General features: G+C 41.5%; 1 protein-coding gene and 1 long non-coding RNA gene across 3 annotated transcripts in view; one reads left to right on the plus strand and one right to left on the minus strand.

Moving 5' to 3' along the window:
• CEP162 (centrosomal protein 162) overlaps positions 1 to 5,779 on the minus strand; it is a 48,432-nt gene extending 42,653 nt beyond the window's left edge. For both annotated transcript variants that reach the window (XM_054821080.1, XM_054821079.1), the window contains exons 1-2: positions 5,646 to 5,779; positions 4,700 to 4,779 (exon numbers count right to left, since the gene is read on the minus strand). In XM_054821080.1, coding sequence (XP_054677055.1) covers positions 4,700 to 4,759 — 60 coding nt within the window. In that variant the 5' untranslated portion in view covers positions 4,760 to 4,779; positions 5,646 to 5,779. The remainder of the gene's footprint in view (positions 1 to 4,699; positions 4,780 to 5,645) is intronic.
• A 4,110-nt stretch (positions 5,780 to 9,889) lies between these two features.
• On the plus strand, positions 9,890 to 14,777 carry LOC129204688 (uncharacterized). The gene is made up of 2 exons (XR_008576477.1): positions 9,890 to 11,107; positions 14,368 to 14,777. It is a non-coding gene; the product is annotated as an uncharacterized LOC129204688 (long non-coding RNA).
• The last annotated feature ends 328 nt before the right edge of the window (positions 14,778 to 15,105 follow it).

Raw genomic sequence — 15,105 nt, forward strand, 5'->3', positions numbered from 1 at the left:
GTAGAGCAGAAACAGTTTTGCCTTGCCCTTGCTTTGTACATGAACACCATTATTAATATTCTAAAAATAAATCTTCACAAGCAACATCCTAGCTCCCAGCAAATCAGATTTCAGAAATTAATTTTATACTTTCTGTTCATGGAAATTAATAGTAATGCCAGAGCCATTCCTAACCAACTCTGAGTATTAAGCTTTCATATGTGTTAGTCATCCATGCTGATTTTGACTGATGGCATCAATCAATGGATAAAAAAAGTCTATGAGTGTGAACATCCTACGAATTTAAGTTACTGAAGAGTAACAGGAAGGAAAAGACCTACAGACACTTCATAAGACAACAGCACTTCTTTGAAGTAATGCAGCTTTAAAAAAAAAAAGAAATCTCTGCTCTTTTCCTTTAATAAAGCTCTTTGTGGCTTACAGCAGGCTCAGAGCCACAATTAGCTGTCCAGACACTGAACACGGAAATATATTCATTAAGCTAGTGCACTGCAACCTTATATGCTATGTATTCTTTGTGCTTAAACTCAGTAAACACAGGGTTAAGGGGAATGGCGTATTTTTTATTTTTATCTGATTTTTTAGCCATAATTGTTGAAACCAATTGGCCTAAAGTGTTTTGAAGAACACAGTGAATAGAGTTAGCAACAGCCATAAAGCATAAGACACAAAGAATTGACATATGAAATGCATCATATGGGAAAATTTCAAAAGCTTCACTTTTGTAATAGTCACAAATAAGAAAATGTGATAGTATAAACAGAATACTAGAGGCAACAGGATTGTGGGTACTTAATATGTAAAACACAAGAGGATGTTTTATTAAAACAAGCCTCTGCAGTCCACTGCCCGATTCCTACTGCATAAAAAGTATTATCATAAAAGCCTACCATACGATATATTTAACACTTCAATTTATAGGGGCCTAACACCATCCATAAATCAAATGCCAATTATCCAAAACTACCATTTAAGAAAAAAATAATTATAAGAAAATAATATTCTTACAAATATCTCTGACCAATAACATCTTTAGAGCTTACAGTTTCACTTGAGAAAACTAAATGTCTGTCATACAGCCTCAGAAAGAAAATTTAAGTGCTCTGAGCACTTTAATAAAACACAATTTTAATGAATTATGAAACTGCTAGACAACAGGATGTATTGCAAATTCTTTAAGTTGGCTCAGTGACAGAGAACAAAACAGCTTTACATTCTTAATAAACATCCTATAAATAACAACTTCCTTACACTAGTCACAACACAAGTACTAGTGCCATTGTCCCCGAAGGCCAGACTGCCTCCTGCTAGCTAGGAGTACTGACAGGTGTTTGATGCAAGCTCTGTTACCGCTTGCTGTTTCTTTTACAACTAACAGTATCCTCTACTCTGCAAGCAGAACTTCAATGATGCTCGTACTCCTTAGAGTATCGTAACTAAAGAAACTGAAACTCCCACAGGTTGTTCTCAAGTTCTGGAAACTTTCTATGTCCAGCCATCTTGTCAACTGCAGACAGTAAAGTTGCAGCAGCTGGGAAAGAAATGCTGACACAAAAATACTAGTGCATCTTTCCCAACATGTCAGTTGTCTCAACAGTGAAAATTACAGATTTTTTTTTCCTTTAAAAAAAAAAGTAAATAAATCAATCAATGTTTTGGACCAGAAATGGCTTTTCAGTGCTAGGAAGTGGCACTGATTTCTTCCTTCCCCTCATCTATAAAACAGTCTGTCAGCCTTTCAGGAAAACACACATGCACATAAACAAACACACAAACACACGCACACCACACAGAGAATGTCAGTTGTTTAATCTCAACTTAAATAAAAGCCAAGAGTCAGTTTTAAGAACTGGGACAACTACATGGCACATAATTAGCTTACCACTTCCTATACACATGAAGGAACTTAAAAAATTAGGTAGGTAATACAGGATTGGATCTAAACCACTCAGACTTTCATGACAAGTTGTCCTAATTATTTCATGAAATAAGTCTTTTTCAATAAAACAAGCCAACTCCTGATTATATTTTTAGTATAAAATAATATTTTAACATATTTGATCTTTTAATAAAAATTAAAAATGTTTTTCAAACATGGTTTAATGTGTAGTGTTACTCTTCCAGGTACCATTCTACAGATTTTCTAATCAACATTGTATAGTCTTTCCTTTTGAAAGCATTCCTTCTCAGCTGTCCGTGAATATCAAATAGAATAAAAGTCAGCCTAGAAGACCAGAAGCAGACAATGGCTTTTACCTAACTTTGCTTTTCTTGAAGCGCCATTAAAAAAAAAAAAAAAAGACGGCAATTAATTGACGCACTGTGTATTAGGAAGATCTCCTCACATTGCATGTCCCAAGGGAACTTCACCACCAACGCTCAGAAAACTCTGGAGCTATACCAACATAACAGATATGTAAATTAAAGTGACATTAGGGGAAGTACACTAAAGCAAGATACCAGTGGTGGGGAGTGGAAGGATCACAGGCACACAAACAATGGAGGAGGAAGAGAAGGATTATGAATGACAACAGGCCGTTCTGGCAAGGGGTTGGGAATAAGTGTGACTGGGCAGAGGAATCATTGAAAGACCTATACTACGTACAGTAAATTGTTATTACACATTTGTGTTTCCTTCTGTATAATGATAAAAGCCTAGAAAATCCTCTTCACTGATAGCTTTTAAAGTTTAGTGCTTATGCCAAACGCCTTCAGTTTAATCCTCATATTAGACCTGCATCATCCAACTATATCTACAGACTTTCTTTTAACTTTATATGTTTTAATCACAAACATACATACAACCCTCCCCCCAAAGAAAGGCATTCCACTAACTATAAGTTATTTAAAAGGGAAAAACTATCCTGCTCCATTTCTTCTCTGAAAGATTTCCTTAAACAGTATTAAATCTTTCTCAAACTACGAAGAAACAGTTTTTGCTATTCCCCCCCACCCCGCCGTTACACTCTTAACACAAACATCACTTACACAGCAATTTCAAACAATGGAGCACATCAGTTTTTCATCTTTCTAACATTAAAAGGCTGCACACTTTTTATAAAAAACACATAAGACATAAGAGAAGATGCATGCATATAAAGTAACAGAATAGATAATGTCATTGTTATTTGGGTGTGTATCTAGTTGGCAAAACATTAAATAATGCATATTTTTAATGACTGGATTGGCAGTGTATGTGTTCAAGCAAGTTTAAACACTTCACAAACAGTCTTAGTTTGAAACGATAAATTAAGACATGAGTTGTTAAAAGTAACATTCTCTGGAACATGCCAAATACCACTTAGAATAATTCAATACAGCTATTTTGATTTTTTTTTCTAACTCGAACATTCTCAATGTGGGCAATAGCTGAGGAGGAAGAAGAGCATGTCAAATGAAGAACAAAATACTAGAAGCAGTCATCTGCAGAGTTTTGTCAGATGTGCAAAATAAAAGAATAAACCTCCTTTCTCTTTCCCAGAGCAACTTCCTTCATAACAATAGTAAGTAAAAAACTTTTGACAAAAATGCAGAGCCTCCTTTTCTATTTTTACTAACATTAGTAATTTCAGTGAATTCAAGAATGTTAACTCAACTACATCATCAAATTAAAGGTCAAAATCTACCTTTAAGTTATTTGTGAATCTTAATTTTGGATAGCTTTTTGGTTTTCTATTCTCTCGTATTGCTCAGTGGAGTTACACTTACTCTGCATCTGTAAAAACACCTCACAAGCTGCATGGTCAAGGCAGAGTTACAGACCTACCTGGTAAAGGTACAATCTTGCTGAAAAAGAAGCCTCTGGCTACTACAGATCTTTACTACACTGTACAAAGTGCAATTTTCATAGAAGCTAGAACCTACATTTTTCACAAGTAATTAAGCTGTAGCACAGCCTCTACATCTTTAAGCATACATTACCTATAATAGAGACCTCAAGAATATTCTCTGCCATCATTAGCTGCGCTTATATACAGCAATAGAATCTTGTAAAGGCCTTATGTATGCAGAATTTATATCTTAGGGTTACCGCACTGTGTGTTCGATAGACCAGAGGGCCAATTTTGAAATTACACAGTGAAAAAATTGTATCAAGTTAGGGCATTTTGACCACATCCGATAATTGTTAGCTTAAGTCATAACCCACAGACTTGCATGATTTTGCCTGTACTCAAAATGGTCAAGCACCAGGAGGAATAAAGGAATCAAATTAAAATTTTCTAATCTCTACAACATACTTACTTTTGCGAGGATTAATACAAGAATTTTTAAATAGAATTCAGTGAAATTAGGTATTGCACAGAAAAATAAGGAAATTCTTAAAATGCAGCTTGCACTTACATACAGGAGAAGTTTTTAATCTCATTTTCCATTGTATCAATTTGAAGCCTTTGCTACTAAGTAACATACACAATTAAATTGAGAAAAAAATCAAGAAGCAAGGGCTCTTTCTGAAGATATAATCTAGCAGTAACAAAATATTTATTTAATCACAAAACCATTCTCTTGATTTAAATACAGCAAAATAGTAGGAATTAACTAAGGAAGTTAAGAACTTGCAAAGACCCACATATAAGATAGCCAAATGAATTATGTGATCAAAGCACAGCTGCATTTTCCATTTCATACTCTTCCATGCTCAATTTTTCCCCCTGTATTTTAACAGAGAAAAGGGATGTGACCTTGCTCTGAAACATACCTCTTTCAGAAACTCTTCAAACTGCTCATCTAATTCTTCTTTTGAAAATCGATGAGCCATAATCTGCAACTGGATGTTACCTTCCAAACAAGTGAGTTTAAAAATTAAGATGTAAAATAAAAATAAAGTTAATGAAAAGCATTCTGAAATCAGAGGTAGCATAGTGATTTGCTGCTGTCATAGACAGCTATAAGGAAAAAAAAAAATCTCGAGAGATGCCAAATTTCATTCCTGCCACTCCTAATCTAAATTATTTACTGAACAAAGCAATCAATGCAAGCATACCTGGATTACTGAAATTCCTTACAATGAAAATAGTCATTTCCAAAACAACAGCTTCAGCATTGGAACTTTGAGAGATAATTAAAACATGATTCTCTTCACCATCTTTACATTTTTCTTCAAAAGACAGCTCTCTCAGCTACCCACAATTAAGCATTTTGTCAATGATCAAACAATCCACTGCAATAATACTTCCCAAACATTTTAAGGGCTTTTAATTCCTTTCTATGTTTCTTCTCCAAAATTGGAGACATCTGGCATTATAAGTTTTGTTTCATCGTCTCTGCTGTGATTAGGACTCAGTAAACAATAAATGCATAAAAGTCTTTAAGATTAGAGGACAACATTTGGTTTGGTCTGCCCTAACATAGAAAGCCAATGGCACTTGCCCCCCTCCCATTCCCAAAAGTCTATGTTGACTTCTCGGGTATAAAATATGCCCCACACTCAAAATGCTACAAAGCTTTTGTACATCACACTGCTCAACAGATACGGCTACCTTCAAAACTGCCTATGTACAGCAGCATTAAACTACCCCAGCATCTTCCAGGCTGAGAAGTGCTATGTAAACATAAAAGGGCTAAACATTTGCAGAAATGTTTTTACCATCAAATAAAACTTCTCCCAATATGGAGCCCACTCAGTACACAGGACTGTTACTTACCTAGTAAATTGATTCTGACAGTCGAGTTGTGACAACTGCTTCCTGCTTTCACTCCTTATTCATCCGTAGACCACCCGACACTTTGGCTTTGGCAGTTAAAACAACCACCAAAAACAGTTATAGCAGACTGCCCAGACTTTGAATTGAGTAAGATATCCTTATGTAAGCACTTGGACAATATCTCTGAAAACATGGTAAGAAGATTAAGAATGTTACCTCTCATGACACACATAATCCAGTATCCTTTTATACTTTTACATCAAAGAACACTAGATGCTAAACACTAGATGCTTTAACAGTTTACTAGCTGTGCCAACTGCTTGAGCAAGTGGAGAATACGTAATTCCAGCCTTGCCAGAAAAACCGATTCTTCTGACATTATCTGTGCTTCTGTCTACTTTATAATTACAGCTTTTCCAAAAACTAACAATATAAAACTTTATTTTTTAAAAGGACAGCAGATATGTCAGACAATTTCCCTAACAGATTACAGACAAACATTACCCTTAGCAAACCTACTCTACAGCCATACCTCTGGAACTGGAGGCTGACAAACGACTTTGTAAATAAAACAAAGTCCCTTGTTGGGATATGTGCTATAACACAGTGCAGAAAGCCGAAGTTTTGGGAAGGTATGGCTAAACCACAGGGCTGAAGGAAAGCTTATACAAGCTAATGCATTTCATGTAACCTAATCACCCCAGGGCTAGGACCAGCCGTGACCTGATCCTCCTCCTCCTCCGGCTTCCCCTAAAGCACACGCAGGGCTGGCACACGGCTGCGGCCGGGCAGCAGCCCCGGGGCTGGCGGGCCGTCCTCCTCCCAACCCCAGCCGCGGCTCCGCGGCTCCCTTCCAGCCCCGGCCTCTGCCGGCCTGGGCCTAGCGAGCGCTAGGTGCGACGGCCCCCGAGAAAAGCAACCCCGATGGGGCACCGCCAGGCCGAGCCGCCGGGCAAAGCTCGGCTCCGCGGTCCGTGGGGACATTCCAGAGGGGGAACGGAGGGGGGGGGGATGGGGGGAAGAAGCAGCTCAAAGCCGAGCGCTGCCCGGAGGACGCCGGCCCGCCCGCTGCCTTGCCTCAGAGCGCCGGGAGCGTACCTAGGCCGCCGCGCTCCTTCGCCGGCGGCGCGGCGCGGTTGCCTAGGAAACCCTCCCGGCCACCGTACCGCCCGCCAAAACTGACCGCGGGGTGGCGTGTCACGTGATCCCGCCAAATCCGCCGGCTTTCCTCTCCCCCCGCCCCTCCGCACGCCGGCGCGCGTGGGAGGCACGTGACGGGAGAGAACGGTCCCCAGCGGCCATTACTACCGTGGCAAAAGTCACCTCGCCTCCACCCGGCCCGGCCCGCGCGGCTAGAGGCGGAAGTAGCCGTGCGGTCACGTGAGGCGGCGGCGCGCGCCGGGCGTGCGGTGCGGCGCCCCCTGCTGGGCGGCGGGTGGGCAGCGCTCGGCGGGGCCCGGCGCCGAAGAGGGGGAAGAGGGGGAAGAGGGGCCCGGCAGCGCCGCCGCCGCTCGCCGCTTCCACCATGAGAGGTCACGCCAGGATAACGCAGCAGCCCCCGGCCGCCGAGCCAGCGAGCTCTGCCCGCGCACCTGCCTCCGGCGAGCCCAGGCTGTGAGCGAGAGGAGGTTTGGCGGGGGGAGGCCGGTGCCGCACCCCCCCTCCCCGCCCCGCAGGGACGGGCTCGGGGCCCTCTGGCCATCTGCCCCCGGGCTGCCGGCAGCGGGGTGCTGCAGCTGGGCGGCGGGAGCAGATACGGGGCGCGGCTTTGGGGGGGTGGGGGTATGCGTCCCCTCCGCTGCCCGTTCTCCGGAGCTCGCTGCTCGCCTGCTCCTGGCCTCTGCCTGCGGCGCTGGGCCTGCGGGTACGGCCGGGAGTGAAAACCGGATCCCACCGATTGTTCCGTTCGGTGGCGATGCCAGGCCCGCGCGGAGACCCCCCGTGTGCCTGTTCACGAAGCCCGTGGGGCTGACGCTGTTGCCACCTGCAGCCAAGATCTGTTCCTCGAATTTCTGAGGGACGCGCTTCTCGTGACGTCCTTCGCCTGATCTTTTGCAAAAGCAAGATGGAAGGAGTTAAAAGCGTGTTGCTTTCCCCGACGCAAACCCGAACCGTCCCTTCTCGCTCTTACACAGAAACCCCCTTTTAAAGCTTTTCTAGTGTTTCGGCCTTAGATGTCGGCTGCTGTGCTTTTAATGCATTTTAGCACATCTCTGGAAATGTTTAAAATATGCAGAGAAATTAATGACCCCTGTTTCCCTGACCACTGTCTCTCAAATAACCACAGAACAATTGCAGTCTGTGCTTGCATGTGCTCTCCAGCTAGGGTCTGTCAGTTGTGTTTGTTGTGAGAGTCACGTTGCTTTAGGAATTTTTACACCAGCATTTAGTAAATGGCAAAATAAAACAAGCTCACTTAAGAATACAAATTAACATTGTTCGCGCGCACGCACACACGCACAGACACACATTTTGATTCTCTGTCGAGCAGACTTGGAATGAAAAGATTTTGAAAGGAAGTTTTCTTCGCAAGTGAGAAACTAGTTAAAATCCTATTACTGTCTCTCATTTCCTGTTAGCTTGCGAGATAAAGACCGTGCTTCCAATATGGCCTTTATGTATCCCAGATTTTTTTTTTTTAATGCAAGTATAAATTATAGTTTAAATTCAAAGAAGCAAAGAAATATGGGCTCTGTATTTTCCACCCAAGTCTTTAGGAATTACTTTGCTGAAGGTGCTGCAGCACTTCTTTCAATCAGGCCTTTTGTCTGCAGATGGAGTATTATATTTCCATTTGCAAAGTATGGGTCATTTATTTTGTCTTTGTGTGCAACTTCTGCTGCTGTCTATGGGAAATGTGGGAGCTGATCAAGGACAGGATGCCCACATAAACTAATATACTAGAACAATTTGTTAAGCGTGACAGCCTACTGCTGGTGAAAACATCAGTTTCCAGCGTTTGCTCTTCTCTCTCGTCTCATGAAAAAGCATAGAGCGAGGCATGAGCATTTAAAGAGAAATATGGAAATTAATTAAAGGATGTCAGTCTGATGCTGCATGCCTTGATCCTGCTTAGATTTAAGCCAATGCAAATTTTGCTGTTAACTTCAAAGTGATCGTCGTGACATCATTCATTGATCATGAGAGTTACTTCATATATAATCAAATAATCACATCAAGGGCTCAGTCCTGCAAGCTGCTAAAAAACTGTTGCACATTGAAGCCTTTCTGTTTGCAGAAATATGTTCAAAGAAAGAGGCTTGTACAAAGTATAGAAAAATGTGCAGAGGGATCAATGCTGTTGGAAACCTCAGTGTCCATATGGGAAGAAAAAAAAAACCCAAACCACTCTTGATGACTGTGGTGGAGAGGAGGCATTGCCTGGTGTTGAAATGTCATCCAGTGTATTCAAATGACATGCACAATAGCCACTTAAAAGATTTTCATTTCCTTCTAATGCCAACCAGTTGGAGCAGTTTTCTCAAGAGCTCTTTAACAGTGGAGCTTAAAAAATGGAGAGCGGGGCTAGCCATGAATTTCAGCCAGGAACGTGGCAGTTTGGGTGGCGATGCTAATAAAGCAGAAGGGTGGCCACAGATTCTGAAATAGAATCCTGCTGGACAGAGCCCCAAATTATAAGGTAAAATACTGGCCCTGCTGACATGAGGGGGAAGCCTTTGTTGACTTCTCTGAAACCAGATTTTGCTGCTGCAGTCATTGGCTTCTCATTCAAATGTGTGGCATGTCTACACTTAACACTTTTTTTTTTCCTTCAGATTGCTAAAATACAAGGCTTCCCGTATTAGTATAATAATGTCAAGCAATTAATGGTAAAATTAAAAGGGATAAAATATCCATACTTTTGGTTTTGCACATCTAATTTCAGATTCGTATCATCCATAAATGTCAATGGGGAAAAAGACATCAAATAAAAAAGAAACAAAACGTCTGCCACATCCACTTTGGCTGAGGCATTGCATTAGATAGTATTTCAGTACTGAACTTGCAAATATGTGAAATACGAGATTATGATAATAAATATTTAGCCATATTCTTGGTTATGTTTTTTTAAAGGTTAACAGTTTCATACTGAATGAAAAGCAAACAAACAGTGGTGAATTAAGAAGTTAAAACTGCATTTTCTGTGCATGCCCACTGTGCTAATACTTCCTTACATGACTATGCAATAAAAATCCTTTCCAGTGTGCACATCAGAAAAAGGAAAAGCCTTCCATAAAAGTACAAGTTGCACAAAACCTGGAAAAATTATGTGGAACTGTATTTCATGTGAGGGAAAACAGTAGTCTGGCATTGTTAAATTAGCATTGGTTATGAAATAGTTCACCTAACTACAATTTCAACTGAAAGGTTATTTTTAATACTTTTGCTTTTGTTTCACTGCAGGTCTTACTTTGTTCTGCCACTGATTAACCATAGTCCTCAGATCCTGAGGGCCAGATTTATGGTCAACTGCGTTACGGTAGCTAGCCTGAACTCAGCTTAGCATCTCACCCGCCGGGTCTTTTCCATCATGCCTTTTCTCAGTGAGCTAAGAACTAAATTCTGTGTTGTATTTCACATTGTTCCAGAGGCTTAGACTGGTCACGAATCTTATTTCTGCTTCAAGCTTGCGTCCTTTGAACAGAGCTGCAAGTTTGGAAGCTGGGCTGTCATGTTGCTGGCCATTTCCCGGTTTGTGGAAGTTAGCAGACATGCAGTGTTTCTCAGACTTTTTGAAAACGGATCTTCCCTTTGGCTCATGCGTGTAAATGTGTAATTGCCTTAATGCCGTGCCCTGTGCTGCCAACTTTTCAGTTCCTCTGGAAGAGCGGGAGCACGAAGTTACTGTAATTACTGGCTGCAGGAGTTTCCCATCATAGAGAAAACTGTGCTACCGCCAGCAAATGTAAGCAGTTAAAAGTTCCTTCAAGAGGATGAATGTTTGCAGTCAGTAATTATAGCTGGTTCTCACTCTCTCAACTTAAAAGTGCATTTGCCAACATCTAACACTGCTTTTTCTTCCGTTCCCTGATTCTCTATAAACTTGTTGGGAAACATTGCTCTACTGCGTCATCCAGCCAGTGGAATGGGATCCCTCGTATTAAGACCTTTCACTTGCAACAAATCCTGGGAAAATTATTGTGCAAACTAGATAGATAGAAACACGGTTGGTTTGACCAACCGTAGGACATTTGAACTAGCCTAATGATCCTGCCCTGTGCCTACCGCAGGTCCGTCTTTGCCAGTGAAAATTCTCAGTACTTGGCATCAAGCGACACACCTATGACTCCTACTCTCCACAGGGACTGGAGGAACAACTTGGATCACTTTCACCGCAAAGTCATTTAAACTGCAAACCCTCATCTGCCATGAATATTCTCCTTTGTATACAGAAAGTTTTATAATAAATTTTTCTCTTTGCGTGAAGACAGACCGCATATCTTCGGTTCAGAAAAAAAAAGGTAAATATTTTTATAAAAAATTCTTGGTGGCTTAGGGAAGATTAAACTCAGAAAACTCAGCAAAGAAAAATTAAGTGTTCTGATTTACTCAAATTTTTCAGATCTGTAAAATCTCTCGTTAATCCTGACAACATATCTGCTTAACACTGGCAAGAATATTAGCTTTGCATTTCAGATTTTCACTTGGTTATTTTTAGTTCTTCTGAAGCCTGGGAAATAAGAAATATAACCGCTTTGAACAGTCTGAAAGAGCCAACTCTAGCAGGGCCTCTGAATCTGATTAGATAAAACAACAAAGAGGTTCTGTTAGGGCAGAGGCAGGAAGAGCTAAGGTGGGTGGCAATATCTGTCATAACTCAAGGGAAATGTAGCCTCAAAGCACTCAAAAGTGGGTGAAAAAATAACATAAGCAATAGACAACTTTCCCACATCTTAGGTCACTCTCCAAATGCAGTTTGAAGAGTTTTCTCTGCGCTCAACCTTTTTTTTTTTTTTTGTATTTTTAAAGTACAATAAACAGCACGTGCATGTGTGTTTATCTTAAAAAAGCTTATTTAGGAGAACATCAGTTCTCTGCAATTAAGTATCCAAAAAGGCACAGTATGGCAAGTGCGATTACATTTGTCAGTACAGAAACAGCATAAGATCTTGATAGGTTTGCAATTTTCAGCATTTTCCTCTGAAAGTAAGGTAGCTTAAGGGTTGCCACAGGAGCTTTCTCCACAAAATACAGCTAGTCATAACATCATATTTTATCCTACTGGCCAAAAAGGGATCAAACTGTTGTGTTTAGTGCAACTGGGAGGTCTTCAGGGGTTTTTTGGGTTGATTTAAAAATGATCTGTTACTGGAGTGGCGGGAACCTAGAACACCCACTTGGCCAAGGAGCATGCTTCCCTACTTTCAGTGCAGGATGGATATTTTGGGTCTGATTCTCTGCTGAAGTGAAGAGGTAGATAGAAAAATTTGTGCATCTTCTCAGGAAACTCAGTCAAAATGTTTTCAAGATCACCGTGCATCCACAATGTTGAGATTTGTCTCAGAGTTCAGGAGCATTCCCTTTTGAAGCCTGCTGCTAAGTGTGCCCCAAACCAGTGATGGCTGCAGCCGAGGAACATGGTGCTTGTTCCTCGTATGGAGGTGTATGAGAACAATCTCTCCAACCTGTTCTTTACCTGTGTGTAACTGCTGGCATTTCTCTGGTAGCTCTAGGTCTGTCTTCCCTGGGACAGACATGGGGTATAGCGGCAGGTGCGTACTTGCACCGTAACTTGTGCTGATCCAATACCAGTTTGCATTGGTGGTGAAACACTGGAACAGGTTGCCCAGAGAGGTGGTAGATGCCCCATCCCTGGAAACATTCAAGGTCAGGTTGGACAAGGCTCTGAGGAACCTGATCTAGTTGAAGATGTCCCTGCTCATTGCAGGGGGGTTGGACTAGATGACCTTTAAAGGTTCTTTCCAACCCAAACCATTCTGTGATTCTACAATTGCTCCAGCGGTTCGGCCCCCATGCCGGGCTGAGGGCGTTGGGCACACGTACACTTTGCACTCTTTGCACCGAAATGGATCGGTGGAGCTGTGAGTACCTGAATTCCAACTTGATGGCAGGGTCTGCTGGACTCTTTGCGGCTTCTGGCAAAAGGCTTGTTGTAATTATGCTGCTGAGGTAATAATTTCATTAAGCAGTTAGTTACTGGACGAGATTGTCTTCTGGCTTGAAAGGTCATTACTTTGTTAATGGATCACTTGCTTTACAGTATACTAGCTTACATTTTTAGAAGGAAAAATTTGGAATGGCCATTAATTTATTTGCCAGGAGTTTGATTTAACTTTTTAACCAATAATGTATTCAACAGTTTTCCTGACTTCATGTCTGCTATAAACAGTACTCCTGTGAAGCAAACAGCTTGTTAGTGGTATTTCTATAGTATTTTCAGCAGACTAAAGGTAGTTATAGTGTACCTTTGGACAGGAGAGCTGGAGTGTGAAATGTATCCCAATTGCCTTTTTCCTCAAGCTTTTTTTCTCATTATAATTTCATCCTAAGTTAATCTGCTCCACATTTTTTATTTTCTTTGAGATTGTGCTGCGAGGTTCAGTCTTACATTCCTGCACAGGGAAGTGAGCATCAGGTCTTAAAAGCTAAGGGGACAAAATCAGATCCTTGCCAGGAATCGTTGCCTGTACAAGTTCTGCTCCACCAGCTGATCCACGGAGTGCCCATGTGAACGCACAGGAAGCCTTTTTCCCCCAGTGAATGGAAAAAAGGTAGATGAGCTCGTAGGGATACCCTTTTTCATCTTTGGCCAGTGAAGGAATAAACCACCCACGAACTCAAGTTCACACGGAATGACAAAAGCCCTGGGATGAGTTAACCAGTATCGATGAGGGGGACGGGGTGACTATTACAAGTCTGTTTGCTGTGCGAAGCGAGTTCACGTGTTTGTCGACTTAATGCTGCTGTCTCACTTGTCATCCTTTGGCTCATGTAGATGCAGGGCCTGGTCCCATGCTGTTTGTACAGATGCTGTTAGTGCAGAGCCGGGGGATGGGGACGGCAGAGAAATCTGAGGTCTCCTTCTCTACTGCCGCATCCCCAGCACTGCCTGGGGCCGTTTTGGCTAGGTGCAGATCCCTCGCCTACAACACATTTATAGCACGCCTCCTTTGTTGCCCTGCGCTGATCGTGCTTGACAGGCGAAGCAACCTTTCTGGCGTCAGCACGTGTCCTCCTTTTTGGTTTATTTTTTCATACCTGGAAATAAAGATAATCTAAAATGATCCTCTGTGCACAGAAAATGAAAGCAAGCCAGATAGATAGGTGCTACAGAAAGGAAACCCTCACCACTCTGAAATTCTCAAATGCAGACAGGCAGAAGATCTTTTTTTTTCTTCGTAAACAGTGCTTTATGTAGGGATACGACCTGTCATTACTTAGAGATTTCCAGCAGCTGAACATTTGGTGTCTGCCACCCACCTAGTACCAAAAATGCCACCAAGAGATTGGCTTGTCAAAAGACTAAAATGGTCCTCAAAGGACTATGACACCTGCTTTCCCGTGTCTTCTCTTTCTCTCCATATCTACCCCACTAATCGCCTATTAGCTCCTAAGGTACCAGAAATAAACACCAGCAGCCCCAAGGTTCAGACAGTGTATATTAAGAAGACCTGTAAAAACTGCCTTTTGCAAGCATTTGTCTGGAAAATAATACCTAGCTTAAGGATTTTAAACCTAGTGAGGTTCTTTGTTGTTTCAGGCTTCTGGGAAGTGGTCATTTTCTTAACGTGATAAGAAACTGAAATGTTTTCAAAGAAAAAACACTTAGATGTGTGGCCTGCACGGATTAGTAAGACTGGAAGCTGCTATTCCATGAATCCCTTAATTACGACAAACCTTCCCTGGCGAGCTGCTATATTTACTTAATAGAATATTAAGCTACGATTTTTACATGTATACTAAAGGTATTTAGGTGTCACTGTTTTCTTGCAGTGTAATAATATTTGATTTGATTTAAGTTTGAATAAGCTTGGGCTTTTTGTTAATTTCCTCCACTCTGAAGGATAAAATAGCCCGGTGCGAAAGCCTTTTAAGATACAACAATATTGTTTAAGCATGGCATCTGCAACTAATAATAAAGACTATGCAACTTTGAATGAAAAAAAAAAAGTCTAATTATCATGGCAATGGGAAGATGGTTGACTCATCTTCGGCAGTTTGGATTACATGTGTGGGATTGTGTTTTGGATGGAGCACTCCAGAATAGCAACACTCCATCAAAAACACACTCATGCACCTGTACTCCAAATGGCTGAATAAGGCAAAACACATGTCATCTGAACGCTGTGAATCAAATTAAAAAAAGAAAAGAAAAGAAAAGCTGGAAGAGAAATAAAGACAAGTACCATAACATTGGTGTGTGTGAAGACTTGTTTCTCTAAAGCTCCCTCAGTGATTTATTTATTGCTAAACCTCTGTTCGCAAGCCATGTTTGATT

This window comes from Grus americana, chromosome 3 (assembly GCF_028858705.1).
Source record: "Grus americana isolate bGruAme1 chromosome 3, bGruAme1.mat, whole genome shotgun sequence".
NCBI classification, from domain to species: Eukaryota; Metazoa; Chordata; class Aves; order Gruiformes; family Gruidae; genus Grus; species Grus americana.